Source organism: Martes martes (genome assembly GCF_963455335.1).
Source record: "Martes martes genome assembly, chromosome: 15".
Lineage (NCBI taxonomy): Eukaryota > Metazoa > Chordata > Mammalia > Carnivora > Mustelidae > Martes > Martes martes.
This window is the reverse complement of record NC_137903.1, coordinates 50,045,556-50,069,540: the sequence shown is the minus strand read 5'-3', so window position 1 is coordinate 50,069,540 and position 23,985 is coordinate 50,045,556. Positions and strand designations below refer to the sequence as shown.

The following is a 23,985-nucleotide window of genomic DNA, read 5'->3' as shown; positions in this document are numbered from 1 at the left end:
AAAAGTCTACTGGTGCTATGTTCCCTGGTCATTTGACTTCTGGAATACTTCTTGGTAGAATTGAAGATTTGCAAGCTGTATCCTTCTTAAAAGCAGCTCCACACCAGAACTCATGAAAGACATCTCCCAAGACCCTCCCTGGAATTGCGGGGGTAAAAATGTCTTGTGAATTTCCTAGGCTAAGATGGGCAGTGATCACAGCTTCTCATACTGGTCCAATGGAAATGGAAGAAATAGCCATGGAGTTTGCCTTTCTCCCAAGGCCACCTGTTAATGACAGTGCTAGAAACCTGGGATTCCCCAGAGACCTCTCTCCATTGTGAGGTCCCAGCACCCAGGACTGGCCATTACATTGTGACAGCAAATCACAAACATGAGCCAGAGTCTTTAAGCTCTTCCTCACAGGGGTATGGTACAAGTTAGAGTCAGGAATCCTAACTGGGGAGGGTGTGGAAGTGGTGAAAATTGCATTTGCATTATTTACACATAGCCCAGCATAGCAAATCTGCCTTCTCAGCGGCAATGACCCAAGGCATTATGGAGGGCAATTTGCTGACCCAATAAAAGGGTAACAGCAGCAAGGTGCTACCACTAACCGAAACACAAACGTGGGTAAATGGAATAGAGTCCAAGCTCTGGTGACTGGATCTTACTTTGGAATGGCCATTCATCCATTTCTCATCCCCAGGCTCCCAACCTAAGTGTCATTGCTTTTTGAACACCTATGACATTTCATGTTAGAATATGGTCTTGGCAGCAAAGGGAGGGGAAAAGCCAGTGATCTCCAAGAGTCCCCATCTGAGGTCTAACTGAGCCTCCTCTGGCTTTGGGACAGCAAATCTAAGTACATTTTGGACCTCAGGAACCTGGGATAAGAGTCTTTCTCCATGAGGCTGTGTACTTTCCCCTGGGCTTGATCAAAGCAAGTCAGGGATGGCTCTTGCATGTTCTTCCTCGTGGCTTCTCGGGTCTGGAAGTCTATGTTTACCTGGAGACACAAACAGAAAGCATGGTCACGGGCCCTCAAGGGCCAAGGTACCTGGCGGGTGCTCCTAGCTGTGCAATAATTATTAATGGCAGTATCTTACACATGTAAGCTTATTCATACTTTTCAAACTGTTTTCTTAGAGGTCATCCCTTTCGATCCCAGCAAGAATCCTGAGAGGTCTGAAGACCCAATATTCCTCATCCCAATTCACAGATAAGGACACTGAAGAAAGGAGATACTGAAAAGCTGGTTAAAGTACTATAGAGAGTTGGTAACAGAGCCAAGGCAAAACCCCAAATCACTTAATTCCTAAGCCAGGAGTCTTCACCATGTCAGGCAAAGGGTGACACTGAAGGTAAGTATTAATGTGGATTCCCTAAAGTGAGCTTGCCCTCTTGTTCTTTCTTAACTACTAAGGAAACAAATGCCCCGAGAGGAAAGACTATGGTTATAATGGACATCTCTGTTCCAAGCAGTATTATAAGGAGCCTACAATGTCCTGGCCACTGGCCAAAGTCCTCCTACATCTCAAGTCAAAGGATAATTGGAGAGTTTCAGGATATAATGCACCGAAACTCATAGATAGCAAATATTTTTCTTCTATAAAACCTTCCCAAGTAAAATTCTGTTTTATAACTCAGCACAGCCACACATAGAAATTCATTTTATTATAATAATAAGTCATCATAAGATAATAGAAATGACTGTAATTACTCATTAAGAAGCAGTGACAGATGTTGACTAGGTGCTTTATCCCTAATACTCAGAGTAGTCTTGAATGATACGGGATATTATACACTTCTACATTGGGGAAAATGTGATTCAGAGAGACTAGCTAACTTGGCCAAGATCACACAGCTAGGAACAAGCTGATGCTCCTCCCATTAAGGCTTGCTGCCTTCCACTAGGAAACTAATACGGATTCAATGGCATCTATCCTTGCAGAATCCCTATAGAAACACAGGTCCATAGGCACATGCTTGACAGTTCAAACACTCCCTTACAGAACTATTTTTTAGAAGTCCCAGGCTCTGCACCTTTAAAGTGATTCTTTTTTTTCCCCCATTAAGAGCCATCAGAGAGGTAAGGCTCAGTTTAGAAGACAGTACTCATCAAGACTGGCTCAAACCCCCACAAGGAGCACAATGGATGGCCAGGAGCCATGGATAGAGGACTCTCGCCACCACCAACACACCTCCCTCGGAGCCTGCACATCCACAAACTCCTCAAAGATCCTATGGGCCTTGGAGACCAGCTTTGCAGTTGACCTGGTCTTCTTGAACTCCTCACAGGCCAGCCAGAACTCCAGGTTCTCCTCGCTGAACTCTGTCTTCAAGAAGGCGCGGAACGCAGCCACCCCATCTGTGGATGTGGAGGGAGGGGGAAAGGAAGACAGATGGGAAGGGGCTTAAGCTCATGAACTGCAGAAGCAAGAGAGAAAGGCAGCAATAATGTGAGACCAGCCCTGACTGACCAAGCCCCACTGCCCCACATCTGCTTGAAGACCCTACCTCTTAAACACACAGGTACCCTTGGAGACAAGCTCTACTTCCGGCTCAAGGATTGCAGTGATAGGAGGGAGAAATGTTGAGGGGGCCATAGTAATAATGACTATAGGAGGCCCTGGTCACTCTTCATCAACCTTTGGTGGTCACTGCCTGTCCTTTAATGCTGAGTCCTCTGTCCCCTGAGTCCACTGGTGGGTGAACCTGTGTTTCTAATTAGGCCAAAGTAATATTTGTAATGCATTCGCTACCCTAATCCACATTAACCACCCTGAAAAAAAACAACCTGTTATAAGACAAACTACAGGAGGGGGTGAATGCCTCAGGACAAATCCTTTACTACTGCCAGAAGAAGGCCTGAAAGTACACACTGAAATTCAGTCACTAAAGCCATTCTATTACCTTCACAGGGTTCCTAGCCTCTTCTAAAAAACTTTTGAGGTGCTGTGTCTTAATGGTTTAGCCTCTGGATACTTTGTTTTAAAAGATCTTGCTTATCAAATTATATGTTTTAATTAAGATTTATTATAATTTTCCTCCCAAATGATTTAACAATGAACACATCTTTTTCATTTTTTTTTTAAAAATCCATGTCATGCATATTGCCAAGGAGAGTTTCCAATCAGAATAAGGTGAGCAGGGTTACCACGTAGATTTGGAAAACAACACCCATCGATAACCTATACATTCAGCTAATGTTTTTATATTAAGATATAGGTTATAAATTGTCTTAACCCTCAACACATTCTCCTCTACTCAAATAAGAGCCATCTCTTTCTACAGACTGTCCTCAGGGGATGGGCAGACACAGCCTAGAAGGAAGTTACTGCATTGGTTAAAAATGACTCTGTCTAGAATGTTGTTTTTTGTTTTGTTTTGTTTTGTTTTTCTTTTCTTTTCTAAACTTGTTAAGAGAACAATATGTCAACAGTTCTAAATTCTGAGGGAGGGGATCACCTGGGCATCCGAGGCCCACAGGTGTGCCCCAGGGCAACGAGCTGCCCAGGATGGACCCAGGGATTCATGGTGCCTCCTGCTATCAACATATTTAAATGTTTGTCTTTACCTTTGTGAACCAGTTTCATTTCTAGTTAAAAAGTCATTGTGGGTGGGAGGGCGCCTGGATGGCTCAGTCATTAAGTGTCTGCCTTCAGCTCAGGTCATGATCTCAGAGTCCTGGGATCAAGCCCCCCATCAAGCCCCATCGCATCCGGCTCCCTGCTGGGCAGGAAGCCTGCTTCCCCCCCCCCCCACTCCCCTGCTTGAGTTCCCTCTCTCGCTGTGTCTCTCTCTGTCAAATAAGTAAATAAAATCTTTAAAAAAAAAAAAAAGTCATTGGGTATCTTTGTCTTTCAAAATAGATGCGGTAGTGCCCTACACTGGAACAACAGTCATAAAAAACCAAGACTCTTAGTTGCAAGAGCCAGGAACTTGAGAGAAAAGGATTTTGAGGGAATTCCCAAAGTTGAACTTTAAATTGAAAAGAAATCTAAGTTTGGAGGCCTGAGTTTAAAGTGTTTAACATAAGTAGGGTAGCCATGAAGTTTACCATCCAAGCCAGTACATTTTTTGAGAGTGAAGGGGGGCATGCCTATTAATTACACAGAGACAACGAGCATAAACCATGCTCACCACAGACAAAAACCAGGACATATGATCACCTTAAGACAAGACACATAGTTCTCTAAGATAAGGAGTATGGAGAAAGCAGAACATGATATGAGGTTGTTTCCCATCATGCAGGATGGAAATAAAATTGCTCCTGTGCTAGGGAAAGAAGAAGAGAGTAGCACAGGTTAGACCCATATGAGAGGCTGGCTCAAGGCCCCACGTACCCTCATTCCAACCTTGGGTTTAAAACCCTGAGAGGAGGGAGTAGAAACCCAAGATAAAATGGGAATCCAAGAGAGCATGAAACACTAACATGGCGATGATTGGGCAGAGATTGGGAGAATCATTCATTCAGTTTTAACGATTTCTTTTTTTTTTTTTAACTGCTAATATACAAATACATCAGAAAACAGGTCATAAAATCTGCCCATAAAAATGCCCTGTGGATGCTCTTTTTTGCCACACCTCTCTCCTCCAAGTTCTTACAGACGTACTCCAGAAGTTTCCACAGGCTCTGAGGAACTCAGATCTGAGAGCTCGCCTGCCCGCCAGGAGATTGCCATTGCCTGCAGAAGGGGCCCCTGTAGCAGAGGCCACAGGCAGAGGCTGGACGGAACACCACCCGAAGCTGTGCAAGCTCCAAGGAGACTCAGTGCCTGCGAGAGCCAACGTGGAGCCAGTCCAGCAAGGCAGTCTCTGAGCAGTGACCGGTTCACACATGACATGGGCCATGGATGCTATCAGTGAATGCAGGGAGGACATGAGGACCACAGGCCAAAAGCCTCCTCCTGTGGGAAGGGCAGGGGGAGAACCCGAAAACACCGTGCATTTATCGAAAAGAGTAAATTCAAAGCGGCTTGGAAGAGGAACTTGGCAGGGTGTCCTCTCTCCGGAAGAGACCAAATACTCCGAATGGCAAAGCTGAAGTTTGTTGCTTGTGTCAGATTTTTGTGTTGTTTTCCATCGAGCAGAAACAGGCGCTTGTGAGCAACCTGACTCCAGTTACAGATCAAGAAAACTACCTTTCCGCCTCCCTTGATGGCGCTGGTGAAGATAACACGGCTAGGGCAACTCTCCAACCCCATGCAAGACAAGAGACAGACATTATCTCCCATCACCGAAGTCTCCGCTTTGTTGGGCCCTTGTGAGGACTGAAAAAGAGAGAACACCTGCAAACACTCTCAGGAATGTCACTGTACTTCTCCCAGTCTTGCGGAGGAAGAAGCTGATGCTTGGAGAACAGGCTTGACAGAGTTCGCACAGGTAAGATGTGTAGCATTAAAAATACAAAGTGTACAAACTCCCAACTCGACATAGCCATGATGCCACCTGCATTCATTCATTCGCTCATTCATACACCCATTAGGGGACCCAGGCATTCTGGGAGATGTGCTAGAAACAGGCACAACGAAGCCCTCAGAACTTGCAGTGAAAGGGCCATTTGAGCCAAGAAAACATAATTTGGTGGTTACGGTGTACGTGGTAAGTGGGACAGCAGGGGAAGCACGGGTTGCTGTGAAAGCACGCAGCAGGGATGCCTGAGCCAGATCTAAGGACGGGAGGGACGACTTGCAGGAGAGAGAGAAGCTTCTAAACTGAGAGGTGAAGTGGAGCAGCAGGAAGCTTTGTGAAAGAAGGGACGGGGGGACGGAGAAGAGAATCACGGGAAAGGAGAGCCACATCAGCGAAGGCCAGTTATCAGGAATGTCTGAGTCATTAGAAAGAGTTCAGGAAGACTAGTGTAAACAATGATCGAGCCTACTTACAAGACACATTAAGAGGTCCGTGAAAGAGGGCACCTAGGTGGCTCAGTGGGTTAAAGCCTCTGCCTTCAGCTCAGGTCATGATCCCAGGGTCCTGGGATCGAGCCCCACATCTGGCTCTCTGCTCAGCAGGGAGCCTGCTTCCTTCCCCTCTCTCTGCCTGCCATTCTGCCTACTTATGATCTCTATCTGATAAATAAATAAAATCTTAAAAAAAAAAAAAAAAAAAGAGGTCCGTGAAAGAGCCAGAGAGACAGAAGGATAACATGGGACTGCAAAAGGCCAGGGAAGCGAAGGTTTCAGGAAGGAGAAAACAGCCACGTGTCCAGTGCTACCCAGAGGTCAAGCGAGCTATGGTCTGAGACACGGTTGTTGGATTTGGTGATAAGGTTCAGCAACCGTGGGCACCTGCAGCTCTAGTGGTGTGATGGGGGCCCTGGGCATGGGGGTGAACGTGGGGGTGAATGAGAGGAGAGGAAGCAGAAACAGTCCATTTAGATGTTTCTGGCAACACGGGGAGGAGAGAGATCAGACAGCATAACTGGAAGGAAACAGGAGGTCGGGAAAGAAGGTTTTGGGGTTTTCTGGTTTTGTTGTTGTTGTTGTTGTGTGTGTGTTTGTTTTTGTATTTGTAAGATGGTCTTGAGTGTGTTTGAAAGCTGATCTAATCAGGAAAGACTGGTTGACTAGAAGGAGTTGGAATTAAAGGAAAGAAAGAGTTTAACTGATAAAATGTTGCCCCTCAGAAGGTACAGAAATAGGCCTGAGAAGAGAATTATGACGGAGAGGAAGAGAAAGGGCTGCATGTGGATACAGGGAAGTTTCTAGTTTGGGTGCGGGAAAATGAAGGAATTCCTATCTGGTTTTAGCTGGGGAAGGTGGTGGGACCTAGGGATGGCAGGGTTTTATTTTTATGTATTTATTTAGGATTTGGGGCAAGAAATTTTATTTATTTACTACATGCCATACTTCTTGCTGGGGATTTTGCAAACACCAGCTCAATTTATTTTCACAACAATGCTGATCCATAGATAGTAGCACTCTGGTTTTCCAAATGAAGCCATTAAGTCTTACTTACAGAAGTCGAAGAAGTGTCCCAGTTCCACAGCTGGCAAGAGGAGCCAAGTTTCACTACCAGGTTCATATGACGCCGAACAAGATCTTTTCAGATGTACTTGCAGGCAGAAGGAAAAGTGTAAGGGGAGAGAAAGATGAAGGAATCAAAAGAATATATCTGGTGAGGGCAAATCCTACACAAGGAGGGGGACCAAGAAGAAGTAGGAGAACTTATCTTCTTTAAAGTCAAAAGTAGAGAAAAAGAAAGTGGGGGGGATGAAGATAGAAAGAACTGGTCAGGGAAGGGGCATCTCTGAGATGTATAAAGCTGAACACCCTTGATCTTCATTAATTTGGGGTGAAGTCCCTGTGAAGACCGTCTACCCCCGTGCGCTAGGCTTGAGGATATGGCATGAGTAAATCAGATGACGTCACCACCTCACAGAACTCAAAAGCTAGTCTACTGTCACAGACACTGAGCAACAATTTAAAATAATTAGTTGAATATTTTAAGTCCAGTGTGTGCTAGAGAGGTTTGGGAAGGGTGCAGAACAGGCTCTCTGGAAGAACGAGCAGGGATAGGGTGAGAAACAGGCAAAGACTTGTGAAGTCTCAGGTTCCAGCTCCTGGACAAGGCTATGATGCACCAGGAAGGGAGCAAGACATTTTACTCTGGGGATGCGCCCAACGTTCAAAGAAAGGACCATCAGCTTCAGGCTGGCAAAGGAAGCTTGAACCCAGAGAACAGCAGGGATTTAGGATCTAAAAGTTGGAACATGGGAAAAGGGCAAAAGGATAACAGGAGGTTGAAAAAAAAAAAAGGTTGACCTTAGAGAAGGAATTTTGGAAACGACCGCTGCGGGCCTTGACTGCACACTTTGGGCCACGCATCACACTAAATGCTCTGTGAGCCTCGGGCATCTGCTCCGGATAGCAAAGTTATACAATAGGCCCTGAATTATTGCCATTTTGTAGAAAGATAAAGGAAGCTTAGAGAAGTGAGATCAGTCGCTCGAGGTCACATGGTTAGTAAGTGGCGTGGATACCAAACTACAAAGCCAGCGTTCTTACAGGAGTCGGTGGTCCAGTCCTTGGCTGGGCGTGATGGCAGGGCCTAAAGGATGCCTACACCAGCAATGGCTGGAGGGGGAGGGCGGGGAGGGCAGGGAGTGCCGTCTCAGCCCAAGACTAGGGGGCCATGAGTAACTCCATGGATGGGGATGTTTCCAGGAATGATGACAACAGATGAGGTGGGGAGAAACTGAAAGTCACCGGGGAAGGCAGAGGAGTATCTTGGGGTCGCAGAACAACCTAGAGACAAAGATGCACGTGGGCAACAGAATTCCACTGAACGACAGCGGAAGCAGTTGAGACTGACTCAGGCGGGGATGGGGCTTTGAAGTAAAATGTGTGGCAATCTCCTACCCAGCTCATGATCACCTGTTGGCTTCCCGAGGCAACCCACGGAACCCTGCTGGTCTACCTGGGACAGAAGCGCCACTGTCCCAGTTGGGAGCATCCGTTCCGATCGGAGTCAGACCCATAATTAGCTCAATGACCTTGGACAACACATTCAACTTCCCCGAGTTTCAGCCTCCTCAACAGCAAAGTGAGGGGGATGGATCTGATTAAGTCTCCCTGGGGACGTTGGTGCTCTGCTCTGCGCTCCCTTTGCAACTCATGCCTGCGTCAGACACAGCTCTCAGCCAACTGCTTCCCACCCTCCCCACCAGCAACATCGTCACCGCCACACACTGAGGACTTACCCTGGGCCAAGTTCTCTATTGTCCAATCTACATGTATCGACTCCTTCCATCCTCACACCCACCTAATGTCAAGGCAGAGGTCCTGGCGTCAGACAGCCTGGGTGTGAATACGCATGACCTCAGAAAAGGGTCGGAACGCCTTGAAGCCCGCCTCATCTCATCTGGAAAACGGGAATCATACTGGGACTTATTCCCCCAGATTGTTATGAGGACGAAATGAAGCGGTCCACATTTAAGTGCCCTGTGGCTCACTACAAGAAGTCAGTACCTGTTAGCTCTCACAGAAATTTGTTTTGCAACGAGGGAAAGTGACTTGGAGAGCTCAAGTTCAATGTGTCGGGTCACTCAGCCAGTAAGAGGTGGACAGTGGATTTGCACACACATCCGGGTGACTTCAGAGCCCACTCTGCCGGTGTCTCCCCTTGTGATCACCGGAGAGCCCCACCTTAGCTCTCCCTCCAAAGGAAGGATGGACAAAAACCCCAAATCAAGCAATCACACTGAAAACCCATCACAGTAGGGCAAATGGGATGTCTGGCTTACAGAGCTGGAGATTCTCCTGCAAGAGGACACTTGCCATCACCTCATCTGCGGTGACAACTGAGGCCACCAGGTGTTACCAACAACCTGGATTCTGCCGAAAACTCTCCTCTCTCCCGCAGCAGGGCCACCTCCCTGAGGCACAGGTGCATCACACAAAGCAGACAGGCGCATTCCCCAATGGTGGCCTGGGGACACTCTAATCAAGCATGGCTGAGTGACCCTATAAAGGCCTCGAGCTCTCTCAGGCACCTCAACCCAAGATGTGGTCACCTGCATGTCCACGGCTGGCTTCAGACAATTTGTCAGGGATTTCAAAAGAAGGGCTTGAGGAGAGATGGGGAAGGGGGTGGGAGAAGGCCTGGGAAGGTCCGGACCTGAAAAGCCGCAGCATCTCGAGAACAGATTGTGGCAAAGAAAAAGCTCACAAAAGCCCCACACAGACCGTGCTGGTCCACAGCCCTCTCCTCTGTTCACCCTGCCCTCTCGTCCCGTCTTGTCTCTCCCCACCCTGCCACATTCCCAGGCCTGCAGGGGAACAAGGCGGGGAGGGCCACCGTGCAAAGAAAAACTTCACCTGAGAACCGTGGAAGTGAGAAGGGGGTAGAGCCCCCTGCCCCCAGGCTGCAGCAGCCCCTCCCTTCCCAGAGCAGATGGCAGCAGCTGCCTTTGTAGGCAGACCACCTGGCCCGGACCCCCCCCCCCCCCCCGCTTCCCTGCTTAGGGGACCCAGCAAAGGAATCGCAGGGGATCAAAACCAGAGGCATTTCTTCTCCGCTACATCCTTTCCTCCTCCTCCTAACCCCTCCCACCTCTTCCCAGGGAAGTTTCTGGTTCTCTCTGACTGTCAGCATCTCTCTCAGCCCTCATCCTTGTCTTCGGTCCTCCGTCCCTTTTTGCCCCTGCTTCCCTCTTCCCCCTTCCTTCTCCCCACCAGGACCCTCTCTTTCCCTTCTGCTTGTCCATAAACTGAGGCTGGTTAAAAATGAAGGATGCTCATTTATTTCTGAAAGGCTCATAAGCATTTGCTGGCCTCTCTCCTTGTGACCTGCTTCGCATTAGCGGTGCTCCTCTGCCTGGGCCCCTGGGTGCCCCAGAACCTGCTCCTTCCCAGATACCTAGGGGACTGGAGGCCCCCCTTTAGTACCTCCACAGAGTCCAAGAAGCTGGAAAGAGTGACCTGTCTCTGATTCCTGATGCTATTCTGCCTGGGGTTCTGTCCTGAAGCTCTTCTGTCCTGGCCTGGACCCATAACTAGCTCGGTGTCACCTTGGGCACCATGCTTAACCTCTCCATGCCTCAGTTCTGTCATCTGTGAAATGCAGATCCCAGCAGCTCCGGGGGGCTTTGGGAGTGAGATGAGTTAATACACGCAGGGCCCAACCCTCAGGGACTGCTCCATGCATGTTTGGGACTTTGGTGGCTTACGGAGTCATCATTCAGAGTAAACATGCCTAATTCCCCCAAACAACCCTGGTCACTTAACGGTGGTACGTGAAGGGTTCTGGGAGATGGGAGAGATGGGAGGATCTTTTTTTTTTTTTTTTTTGAGTTTCATTCTTTCAGTTCACTTTGGTTTTCTTTGTACGGCAGGCTAAGAAGTCAAGGCTCTATGAACATTACATATTTTTTGAAATTAGTGTCGATCTAGTCACCGGAGAGGAAAGGCTTGTGTCCAGAATTCCTGGAACACTCGGCAGAATCCTGGCATCCCCCTGAGCGTGCACACAATCTCCAAGAACATCCCCGTGGCCACACATGCTGCCTGCCGCCGGCATTCTCCCTCTCGCTCTGGGATGCAGGGAGCTTACATAAGAGAAGAAACTGGGTCACTATGAATGAGCAGTGCAGCTGGTGCAGCAGGGAGGGTGGCTTAGGTAAACAGTTCAAGGTCCGGGAGCCCTGATTCAGCTGGCCTGGGAGTGGGCTTGAGTCTCGATCAATTCCAGGCTTGGAAAAATACCAGATCACAGGAAAGATTTGGGGGGGGGGGGGTGGCAGGAAACCTCTCTGTTTACTAAAGTGCCACCCAAAAGACCAGAGTCCTCTTGCATCCCTGATCAATAAGAAAAAAATAAACTGGTTCCAAGGTCAGACAGAGGATAGGAAAGGAAAATATATTTATAAAACCCGGGTTACATATACTCATGGTGAAGCCAAAAATCTCTTTCATTCAGAACTGAGTTCACCACTTTGAAATTTGTGATGAGAACAGCAGTAGGATCAAAGTCTTTTTTGTGTGTGTTATCTATAAAATAAAGGTTTTTAAACACATCACAGGGGCTTAGCAAGGTTTAGGTAAGGAGGTTATTTAGAGAATAAACTATTTGCAGTTACTCACATTTATTGGAAGCAACCGCCATGCTAATTATACTTCAGTCTTATGATTAACATAATTTTCTTCAATGATCTTCACTTTGCTAGTGTACATACAGCAAGACGGTATGTTATAATAGTAGTAGGACCTGACAGCTGTTAGGCTCTTTGAGCCGGAAGGGACATGAGAGACCCTAGGATCAAGCCCTACACTGGACACAAGGCTCTAAGGTTGGGTGACTTCTTATTCCTAGGACATGGTAGCAACAGACAGAGGACAGCGTGGGTCTTACAACCCCAATTCCAATGTTCATTTCTATTTTGTCAAGCAGAAGATGTTATCATACAACAACCACAAAAAGTCAAACTAGAATCTGTATCTGCAGCTCTCGTGAGAAATTAGCAAGGCGTTTTCTATTGAAGGGGAGACAAAAGAGAAGGGGTCCCTAGCAGGGTAAAAGCCTTCACAAATGACTCCTTCAATATAAGAGAAGTATTACAAAACTCCAGGTGCACTAGTCCATCACCTCAAAGATTCTAAAAAGTCCAGGAATATTTGTCCAATTGAGCCGACATAGGAACACTGCATGGAGGTTCAAAGAGAGAACATACCAGATTTGCCTGCAGGGCTTTTGAAAACCGAATCCCCAGAGGGAGTCTCTCACATAGCCTGAGGGGCAACGGGGAGGGGATGAGGGAGGAATGACAAAAGCTCATGAGGCAAAGAGGGGTGAGGTATTATGGAATTTGAATAAGCCCCCCTGTGATTCTGACACAGTCCCCACTCGACCCTTGTGTTCAACATCCAGCTGCCTGGGGAAAGAAGCTGATGCCCTCTCCAGCAAACAGGAATCCACGTTTTCTCAGTGAATTTAATGTTGGATTATAACCAAAATCGTCAAAACCAGTCTCCTTTATGGAGCCCCCCTCTCCGTCACGTTATCATGCTTCGCATTTCACAACCACAATTACATTTCATCCTCAAAGCAACTGTGCAAGGCAAGTCTTATCATGCCCCTTTTACAGAGGAGGAAAGCAAGGTTTAGAGAGGCGATGTCGTTGGCTGGAGGTCACACGGCTGGTAAGCGACAGAATGGGTGCTGGAGGCCCATCCACTGGCTTTCCATTCAATTTTGCAGCAGGCTTGGAAGAGTTACGGTCTTATCGGTTCCAGGCACTCCTTCTAAAAGGCTAAATGCACCCACCTTCCTGGGGGCAAGTAAAAATTCTAGCACGGCAGACAGGTTGGCAGGGAGGAAGAGAAGCTTCTTCCGATCTGAGTAGACCTCCCATCTCTCTAACCCTGAGCCTCCACTGATCCAGAAAACACACTTGCTCTATTTGTTTATTTACTGTGACCCCCGTCCACCACACCTGCTACGTAGCCGGCATTGGCGATACACGGACGACATACCATCGAAGGAACGTGCCGCCTCAGGACTTTGGAAGGCTGTAATCCAGAGCTCAGTGGGTTTCTTGGAAAGCACAGGCCACCTGCCTCACCAAGATGTTCCAGATTCATCGCGTTACTCCCTTAGGTTTTAGAGCGGTGTTTCTCAAGCTCCGGTGGGCATAAATATTACTGGAGGGCTTGAGGAAAAATTTACTGTGCCCCTACGCCACGGAGATGCTGACCCAGCAGGTCTGAGACAGAACTCCAGAATTTTCACCTCTTACAAGCTCCCAGCAGCTGCTGCCTTCTTTGGATCACACTTGCACTAACACTGTTCTGGGATGTTGGGGGCTTGGCGAAGGATGTGGGGAGGGCTATGCAGTGAGTGGGAACTGGATAGTTAAACTGTACGTTCTAAAGCTAATGACCATTTGGATGATTAATTAAGGAATCTCATTAGCTCGTAACTTTCATGTTTTTGCTTGCTTGAGGTCTTCTTCTTGGTTGCTGTGTGACCAGATCAAGTTGTTGTATTTTTCTATATCTCAATCATTATCCCAAAGGGGCTAATTTTAAAAAACTAAAAGCTTCCTTATTGGACTCCTTTTCGCAGAGATGGATACTAATTCTGTGAATGCAAAAGAGCTTTCAGTTGTACTAGTCCACTAACCTGGATTCCCTGGGCCTGGTGGGGACAGGTCAACATAGACCCTCCACACTCTGTGCAAACAATGAAACAAAGCCAAGGACCAAATGGAGGCCCAGGGGGAAGTGCTCTGTCATCCAGGTGTGGGATCAGGCTGAAAGAAGGGAGAGGCAGGGGAAGGAACCCTGTCTACAGCTTCCCCTTCAAACCGGAATAATCTAACTTTTATGTTAAAAAAAAAAAAAAAATCCCACAAAGGAAGGCGGGAAGAAGGACAGAAGGAGGGAGATTCAGAGTTTGAACTGGATCAGAGTTCAGGACTGAATGTCCCACTAAAAGCAGGACAAATAACAAGCATATGCCTGAACCTCATGAGGAAATCAAAGCAGAAGACAGACAATTTTGTGCCCACTCACCCACAACCCGTCAGAAAACACATCTCCCGCAAGCTGGGAGCCTTCCTTCTCCTGGGTATGAGCTACAGACACTGGAAGGCCTCTCGGTGTGCGCGCGCGCGCACACACACACACACACACATCCCAGAGCAGCCTAAGTGCACAGTTCAGACACCAAGTCTAACTGTCCCCGGGTGAGCAGGAGAAAGATGCCAACTTAACCCACATTAGAAATCCTTCACTAGCTAATAAAGTCATCAGCAATTTCAATTTTATTTTTCATTTCTTAGTTTGAAAAGAAAAAAAAAAGCCCTCAGCAAGTGGCTATTCCCCGGACCTCCATGCATGCCTCTTCAGTTTTATAAGCAAATGTGACTGGAAACCAAACTGCTCTAAATATTTGCTTTCCAGATTTCTTTTCGCTCTCAAGTTTAAAAAACAGTTTTCTTCTTTTCCTGAGGCTGGAGCCTGAGAAGTGTTCCCCACACAGCAGGACCCTGTCAAGGAGAGAAAGCTTCCTAACACAGGTGCTTTCGCCCCTCATTTGGTTGCTTGAACCATCTCAGCTTTGAAGGGGTTTTACATAACCCGGCAGGCAGCGCTGACTCAAACCACCTGCCTGGGTGTCTGCTAATTGCCCCATCTCAGCATCCTAGAACAAGAGTGTAGGACTGGATCCAGTGTCTGAGACATCCTCTTCCAGATCCTACATTGCATAGATGAAGAACCAGATTTTCCAAAAGACTGAGGGATTCCATCAAGGCTACCCAGCTATCTGGGAGCAGAGGCGGGTTAGCATCATTCGTGCGCAGGTCTGACAACCAGCTAACGTTCGTAACTTAATTGTACAGAAGCATCTTCTCCAATTAAGTAGAAACCAGGCTCTACACCCAAAGCAGCCCTGCTGCCGCCAGGTCAGTGAGGACTTCTAATACCGACAGAATGGGACTGAAGAGGAGCACCGAATGTCGGGATTCTATCTGAAATCCCGAAGCTCCCTTGTCTGGAGGCAGCACACTGGGTTATTTTTTATGTTATTTGTATGCATGTCCACGTCCCGGGAGGCTGCATTCTCCACCAGGGAGGTGCTGTCCTGTTCCTCTCGGTGCCCCCGCCCCCAACCAGCTGCTTAGCACAGACTTCGAACATAATAAACACTTAGAACACCTTTCTTTAAATAAATGAGGGCTCAAACAGCCAGGCAGCGCAGGGAGGGTAAAAATGCTCTATAAATTGAGAATGGGAACAAAAATAATTTTCTGAATTATCTGAAATAGAAAACTCAGGGAGGACAGTTGCCTAGGTATAAAGGATTACCAGGGGGTTGGTTTCTAGACTAATGCACGTTTCTTTTCTTTTCTTTTTTTTTTTTTGTTTTTTTCTTTTCTGGAATCTCATTCAGTGATTCTCCTTTCTTTACTTTTTAGGACATTTTGCTATCTTAATTGAAAGCCTTGCACACCTCTGATCAACCGCTGTCCCTCCTAAGGGACCAGCATACATGCAATCCCTTTGGAAAAGCTTAATCAGCCCTAATTGAGTCACAATATTAGCCCAAATTAATTAGACTTTAAGAAAGTTGTCAACACCCTTCAAGGTAACCTGGCTCTGACTCCTCCCTTAGCCTTCACAGGGAGAGAGCAGTCAAGCTCTAAAACCTTGAAATTCTGCCAGTGACCCATGAATACAGGTCTCTTTCTTCTCAAAGACATGCACTCCATTGGCTTTTTATTTCCGTTCGAAACAGAAATCAAAACAGAACATCGGACTCCAAGACGGATCACAGAACCTCACAGTTCAAAAAACCTATTTCTGCAGCGATCTGGGACAAAGAAGCAATGTGGCATCAGCTTGTAACCCCTTAGCGGAATCCCCATCTCAGAAGAGTTCCTGGAAACCGAAGCCATCCCCCACAGAAGCAGAAGCAAGCCCCTTCGGGTCGACAAGTCACTGAATCACATAACACGGAAGCTCTTAAATCTCCAGGTCTTGCCAGGGCAGCACTCCAAATACACCCCAAGATGCATCTGTTGATTGACCCACCATAAACTCTGTCTATAATGGCTCAGTATTAATAATTGGCGAAATTTGCAAACCTATTCTTCTTTTTTTTAAAGACTTTTTTTATTTGTCAGAGAGAGCGAGCGAGCACAGGCAGACAGAGTGGCAGGCAGAGGCAGAGGGAGAAGCAACCTCCCTGCCAAGCAAGGAGCCCGATGTGGGACTCGATCCCAGGATGCTGGGATCACGACCTGAGCCGAAGGCAGCCGCTTAACCGACTGAGCCACCCAAGCGTCCCTGCAAACCTATTCTTCAGGCATGTTTATTTTGCATTTTATAAATAAAACCATCACTTAAATACCGCCATATTCTTACAAAACACCTTTATGTAGAGAATCCCAAATCATCTGAAGGTGTCCTCTTATGAAGATTCCCTGACCCCGGTGACAGGTAGCACACAGGTATTTCTATCACCATTTCAGAATGAGGAAACAGCCTCAGGGACTTGAACTAAGTGAGTCAGTCATGAGGTTGAAATAAAAACCAAACTCCAAGAGGACCTTGAAGCAAATGCAGCCAGAAAAGAAGGCTTAAGTTCATAGTGACACTTGTTTAGCCTACTGGGACTCCAGAAAAGAAGTCAAAAATGGCCCCATAAAGAACAAGTCTTACTGGGAAACCCTAACTATCATTGTACATACGCCATTACCTTGGCAAAGTCAGCACATAAGCTTGCTGTTTGTGACATAAGCCGTATGTCACACACACTGTATTTCTGCTGCCTTGTTTCCCTTTCTAAGTGTAATCCGCGGAACACTAAAATGACTATTTGTCTCGCAAAACTACATGCTGCAAATATATGCTTATTCTTAGATCTTGTGTTGCATTTTAAAATGTATTCAAGAGCATTTGGTAACCGGTATTAGGATCAGGGGCCTAGTCAGAGGGAAGTGCTGATCCAGTGGAAAGCAAAATCACTTCTGAGGACATCTGAAGATGGGGAGACTCCGTCAAGGCCACTCAATTATCTAGTAGCCGAGCTGGGTCCAAATCAAGAACATAGGTCTGACTACCAGCCAATGCTCTTAACCTCATTGTACAGAATCATGTCCCCAATTAAGCAGAAACAAGACTCCAAGCTAAAAGCAGCCCTTCGGCTCCCAGATCAATCAGGATTTCTAGTATTGACAGGAAGAATTTAAAAGGAGGACTGAAGGTCTGCGTGAAAACTTAACTCTGCAAAAGACCCTCTCTCTTCCTCGCCCCTGCTCTCCCTCTCCCATGTGTTTCATGGCACTAGGATTTCAAAGCCCGATGAATTCGGACTTGCTTGTGATGAGAAAAAAGCAAGAACTGAAAAGTTTGGCCAGTGTCAAAGTGTCCTTCCCACAGGAAAATACGCATGATTATTTCTGCAATTGGGGGGGGGGAGGGTATTGGGAAAACAGAAGAGGAGAGATAGCAGAAATGCATTCTAGTAAAACCCACACCCAGCCAGAAAGAGAGGAGTGAGCTACAGCCAGGGTAGTAAACTCCCAAAGTAAGAAGCAACAAACAAACACAAAACTATGCCAACTCAAGTGACTAACAAAATGCACAGAATATTATTCATTTGATGGATGAGTAAACCAAGACTCTCTAGGGACATGTGTGGGGGGGGGTCATTTAATTTTATAAACAAGATCTAGGATGGGCACTAGACCGTCATTTCCACTGAGCCCATCACTCCAACTCCCTAAACTAAATTCTTTCCTGCTGAAACTGCTGAAAACATGAAGGCTTCTTGGGACCATCCTTTCAACCAACACAGAAAAGAAGGCCCTCTTCCCACTACATTTAAATTACGTCTTGTTATCTATATACTGCCCTAAGCGGGAGGCTCTGTGAGTACAGATACTGGAGCTGTCTGGGGGACCCGGACATGAACCTGGATAGAACCTGGATCATGGTGGGTATTTTGGTGCCTCTTTGGCTAAACGGATGATTGGCTGCCGCATGACAAAGCCTGATTTCTACTTACACTTATGGGACAGAAGCACATCAAAGGAATCTGCCCACCTCGTGGCTTCTTCTGTGGATAGTCTCCTAGGAAAGAAGAAACATCTCTCTTAAATATTTCTGAAATGCCCCTCCCTCTCCATCAGCAGACCCCGGGGATTTACTCCGGAGAACAAATCACAACAATGGTGGGCAAGGGGCAGGGTGCCAATGAAAACCAACTGCGTTCCTGCAAGTCTGTTGCCGTAAACGTGTACACTCAAGTAACTGATGGCAGACCTCAGCACTGGAATTCCGGGTATTTGTGTATTGGCTTTCAGTCTAAAAAACCAAGCTGAAAAAGCACAGGCTATAGACATGTCAGGACAACAACGGAAAGAAGCTGGCCTTAGGGTCAGAAAAGGGGGGCTGAGCTCCCGACTCCGTATATTACCATGACCTTAATCTCTTCACCTTTGCAATGGGGATCCAGGTCCCCACATCCCCCAACCCCGTGAGAGTTAAATGAGGTGCATCTATGACATCATCGAACCCAGTCCTCGCCCAGTATAGGCACTGAACCCAGATTCTCTGAACCTAAGCAGAGTTGTAGAATGTATTTGAGTGTTTGTTTCCAAACAGAGAGCTCAGACTGACAACTAAGTAGAACCGACAAGTGTCGTTCACCACAGCTTTGTAAGAGTGGTAGATAATACGGTTTTCTTGAAAGGAAAAAGAGGTTTCCTGTCCTGAAAAGGAAAATTCTCATCCATGCACTCGGGGATATAAAAGGAGCCGCCAAGGGTGTGGGGGGGGGGTTACTGTCACTCGGCTCATCTGGCCAAAATCTCACTAGAGAAGAACAGGTCCTACAGGCCAGCGGTGGGCCCCCGGCGGTGGGCCCCCCACGGGGAGCGCCCTGGCAGTGCCCTGTGGTCAAACTACTCACTTTAGAGCACGGTTGGGTTTGTCGGGAAGAATAGCTGTGAAATCGCTACAGGAGTCTGACTTGTGAGACAGGCATCCCAGGCGGGTCCTCATCCCTTTGTTCCTGCAACAAGCACAGGGGCAGAAGGACGGGGAACTGTCATGATCGTGGCTGTCAGCTCTATAAAGGGCCCCAGGAGCTGCTGCTGCAGGGGCCTGCGCCGTCTCCCCTGACCCGCCCCCCATCCTTCCCCAGGGGGGTCCCTAAAGATTTCATGAACAAGAGGAGAAATACCTAGAAGATCAAGGGATGTATCCTCACTCCCTAACTCGACTCCTGGAATAGTAATAGGTACCCTGCCCCTAGAGGCCTCATGCTCTTTCAAAGCTCACATTCAAGTTGATAGTAAGTCAATGAAGGTCGTTAGCTTGGAAGAATTTCTAAATTAGGATTCTCTGTAGGGAAAGGAAATACAGCGAAGACAAAATAACAATCCACATTTCGCTCTCCCATCAGGAGGGCAGAGTAGCAACAGCAGCAGCAGCTCCTAATTGCAAAGCCCCAGAAGTGGCGCCCGCACGGAGAGTAGAGGGTTGCCTGCATAATACAGGGGTGTGTATCACAGAACCTCCCAGCACAAATGAAGTTTTCAGGCAAACTGATTCTGGCTCAGGTGCTCCCCACGCATCCCCCAAACCTGGGGATAAAGATGCACGAACGTCTACAGAGCAGCAGACCCACACCTATAGGTGAGGGCCCGAGCAGCTGGTACAATCAGCAGTTAAGAACCAGGGCCCCTTTCTCCATTCTTTTATTTACTTAACGAAGCTCTCATATTCCCATTTCTATCTTGGCTTCTCTCAATCAGCATGTTTAAAACTTTAACATGTATGTTTAAAATTCTCATATTTTCTTATTTTCCTAAAGACCAGACATTTACGTGTTATCTGTTATGGAAGGTCTGATGAGGAATTACACTGTCTCTTTCTGACTTCCAACATTAGCCCCTTTTTACCTTTAACCAGAGATCAGCAAACTATGGCCATGCGAGATGCCCATTTGTGTAAATAAAGTTTTACTGGAACACAACAACACCCATTTATTGACATACTGTCTAAAGCTGCTTTCCAGCATGAGGGTAAAGTGGGGGGTTGCAACACAGACTGTATGGCCCATAGAAATCAAAATATTTACTCTCTGGCCCCTGATAGAATAAGTTTATTGACCCCTGACCTTTAACCATGGCAGCTCGTGCATGGAGAGCAAAGGTAAGTGAGAAGGGTTGGGTGTAATCAAATCAGGACTGAAGCATGACTTATAAAGGGCACTGCCACGTGCACACTGGGAACAATGTGCCATGGAAATAGTCCCAGAGATGTTATTCTCTGTGTGGAAAGGAAGTCCTTCCTTTCCCCTCCCCTGATTTGCGAATCCTGGGCCTGGGCAGAGACGCTAGAGGCCGTCCAATTCAGTATCTTCCTGTCACTCCAAGTGGGTTTTCATCCCCGACCCAAGCTAGTTATTCACAGAAATCTTATCCAAGAAATGTCTACTGGGATGGTATTATATTTGGCAAGGATGGACAACATTTGTATTCCACAGCCCATCTCTGAGCGCCTTTTAAAGCTGGAACATCCAAGTTCCCAGAAATATCCCCTCTCCTGCAGAAAACCGGGCCTGCACGTCCTGTGCTCCCACCTCTTATCTCAGCCAGGCGCATGATGAAGCCATCGATTTTGTGACATTTCCAAACATTGGTGATAGCCATTCTCTCTCCTGCAATGGTGAGCATCTTGTCCACTCACTCTTATAAATCACAGGGTGCTCTGCCACCAGGCCATGTGAGCAACTGATTAAGAGCCCTTGAGTCACCACATTCCGTGAATTCAAGTCAAGGTCTTGCTTGGGCTGTACCAAGGCCAAAACCCAACTTCCAGAAAGCCAGTTCACTCCTTGGTGCCCCAAGATCATCAATAACAGAATAGTCAGGTCGAGGCCCCCAAGAACAATTAAGAGGACTTCAAAAAAACAGCAAATCCACACACGCCATCTAACAACATTCAGCGGGGGCCAGTGTAAAGGGTATACTCGTTACCGAGACAACGGTGGTTCTCCCCAGTAGTTTGGAAAAATCTTCCACAAAATATTCTTTGGGGCCCAATGGTTTTGATTTTCCATCTTGTGTAGCTGAGATCTGAATTATAACCTTGTTAGTTAGGTTTGAAATAATGGGAGCAGACGTGAGAGTCAAAGGTTAAGGTTACTTCAAAAGGAGGAAAGGAAGGAAGGAAGGAGGGAGGGAGGGAGGGAAAGTAAAAAGAAGTGAGCTTGCCCTCATCTTTCTTCCCTGTTCCAGGACCCTACAGCCGTCCCTAAATGGTTCAGTGCAAGCTCACACACGGGCCCACCCCCTGAGTCCCGCAGTCAACCGGAGGGTTTGGCCCTGAGGTAGGTTCTGCTTGCAAGGTCACAACTTTGCAAGAAGGACACCAGGAAGGAGAGCACCGGCCACACCGACGGCCTGAGGGGACGGACCACCCAAGGGAGTGGAAGGCTGGGGCAGGCTCACACAGCACGGGGGTGGGAAGGGGCGGGGAAGGGCAGGGGCGGGGAGACAGGTGGGCATCATTACCTGCGTGGCATCAGTAAAGCGGCCATACAGGCACGCGCTTACGGTTAACCCTCTGGCCGGTGTGCAGGGACGTCAGGGCGGGAGATAGGACTGCGGGGCACAGGGATTTACCCTTTCGCGGCCTCTCACCTAAAATCAAAGAATCTGCTGTAAGAGGGGGGCGGCCCTCTCTGGTCTGACTGTGCTACAGATCCTCTCAGACAGCCGTCTGCTGGCAGAATGCCTCCCCCGACACAGCCCCTCCCCACACAGGCCTGCTTGTCCTAAGGGAGGGTGACCGGCTGAGGGTGAGCCGGGAGGACCTGCTGGCTGGATTCGCATTGCTGCCTGTGGGTCAGGAGCATCTAGTTCCCCAAGAACTGGCCATGGACAGTGAAATGGGGCACGTGCCCCAGGGGAGGAAGGTTGGGGCCCGGCAAGCCAAAAATTACTGTTCTCTTTGTCTCATTCCAGCGGGGGCCCAAGTGACCAGCCAGCCAGGGATGGGGGAGGGGGGTCAGCACTTGCTCCAGAATTACTTGATTGGCTGCTCTTCTGATTCTCGATTCCCTCTAAGGGAACTCATCCCGGAGCACTGGGAGGGTGTGAGTAGGGGGGAAGGGTGGAGTAACTCCTAGGGAGACTTGTCAGGCCCCCTGGCCACTGCACAGGCCTGCACCTTTGCAGGATCCCAGGCCCAGGCTGGGAGAATGAATATGCAAGCCACTCTCTCCTGCCCAGATGGAGGCCACCGACCTTCCTTCCGCAGCCTGGGGACTAGCCCGGGGACTAGCCCGTTCCTGACCTGAAGCGAGGAGGACAGCAGGAAAGGGGATACTGAGGTCGAGGGCTTGGTGACTGATCATCTGTCTCTCCTGAGGGTCCCCTTCTCAGTGCTTCAAACCCTTTGTTCCACAGAAATGATAGGAAGAAACACATGAAGAGAGCAGCCTATCCGTAAAGGGCTCCCCCGGGGAACCCTGACACCAAACATAGAATCCATTTTAAAAGAAACCTAATTTAGATAGATAAGGCCCCTACTCGATCTACTCCATTTAAATTATTTTGCAATTACACGGAATGTTTCACAAAAACTTTTTTTTTAAAATACCTTCTCTAATAATACCAAAATTCATAAAAATTAAAAGATTGCTTTGTTAAAACTAAAAATCAATAAACAAATACATAAAAATAGTTAGACTTTGTGTCAAAGCTCATCCTCAAGGAGACTGAGCTCAGACTGACATTCTCTTAATCTTTGTCCTAACGGGGCATCCACCTGCCTGCCCAGGAGTCAGGAAATAGAAGCCTTTCCCAGCTTTAAGGTTCTCTTCCAGCTGCAAGAAATCACTGTTTGGGTCACCCATGGCTCATTTTCTCTTGCCTGTGGTCTATCACCCGAAGGAGGGGAAGCCCGTGCCAGGTGCCTTCATTACCCTGGTGCTGAACAGAACCAGGGATGACGCCCCACAGACACAGCAGGCAAGGTCATTCGGGGCAGGCATTACCAGGCCTGCAGTCACTGCCTTGTCGCTCTTCCCGTCCCCACTGCTAGCTCACCCCGGCTTGCCGGGACTGCTTCCACGCCTGCCTCTCTCCCTCCCAAATCCCGCGCTGCCCACCACCGCCCCCCAGACCTTTCCCCATCGCTTCACTTAGCTCAGCCTTGACTTCAATTCGATCAGAATCTGCAGGAGACTGTGGCCCCAGCTTCCTCATTCATCCCAGCACCTTGGGGCTCTAATTCCATCTGGCCCTTGACTTTTGGTGGGGACGGAGTTTGGGGTCCCCAGAACCCAGGAAGGCCCATGGCAATGTGCCCTGTTAGGTGGACATCAAGTGACTGGTGACTCTGGGGCAGACAGGATGGGACATAATGGAAAGAGGGTACTCAAGGAAAAAAAACAAAAAACAAAGGTTAAAAGCAAAGAGCAAAGATTTTTAAAGAGGGGAAGAGAAACTAAGAGTCTCAGCGGGGAGAAAGCAATCAATATGCATGGAGAGGCAGGTTAATTAAATATGGATAATGCAATCAGCCCACATGGGCACCTTGAAGAGCAAAGAGAAAAACAAATGCGGTACTCACTGTCTTTGACCAGTCCTCATGGCCTGCGGGTCTTTGCCAACTGGGTGGTCAGAGAGGCTGCGGGTTAAGGAGTTCTGGGGAAAGAGTAGATCTATCTTTTAGCAGTCAGATCCTTGCTGGGTGAAGAACATGCGTGCATGAATGCACGGGCACACTCGTGCGTGCACACACACATACACACACGCATGCATGCACAACACACCTCCCACCACTTGAGCTGGGCAGCAAGCGGCCCCGCGGAAAGCTCTTCTCTCTGCTTGTCACATCCAGTAAATACTGAAGCAGCCTACACCCAGCGGGCGGCGGCTCAGCTCCCGGGCACAGTCTGCATGCCCGTGCTCATTGGCAGGATGCAGGAGGTGCCCCTGAGCAGAGCTCGCCTGGCACTCCTCCCGTACCTTCC

At 48.0% G+C, this 23,985-nt stretch overlaps 1 protein-coding gene across 2 annotated transcripts; it reads right to left on the bottom strand.

Moving 5' to 3' along the window:
• Positions 1 to 805: 805 nt before the first annotated feature.
• On the bottom strand, positions 806 to 23,602 carry RGS8 (regulator of G protein signaling 8; the record flags this gene model as incomplete). 2 transcript variants are annotated; one of them, XM_080824447.1, is made up of 5 exons in its annotated part: positions 806 to 988; positions 2,184 to 2,350; positions 18,001 to 18,065; positions 18,907 to 19,008; positions 23,583 to 23,602. In XM_080824447.1, the coding sequence occupies 5 exons, from the start codon at positions 23,600 to 23,602 to the stop codon at positions 806 to 808; spliced, it is 537 nt and encodes a 178-aa protein (XP_080680573.1). The 2 variants fall into 2 exon arrangements, with proteins under 2 accessions (XP_080680573.1, XP_080680572.1); XM_080824446.1 differs by lacking the exon at positions 23,583 to 23,602 and adding an exon at positions 21,518 to 21,543.
• Positions 23,603 to 23,985: the final 383 nt, after the last annotated feature.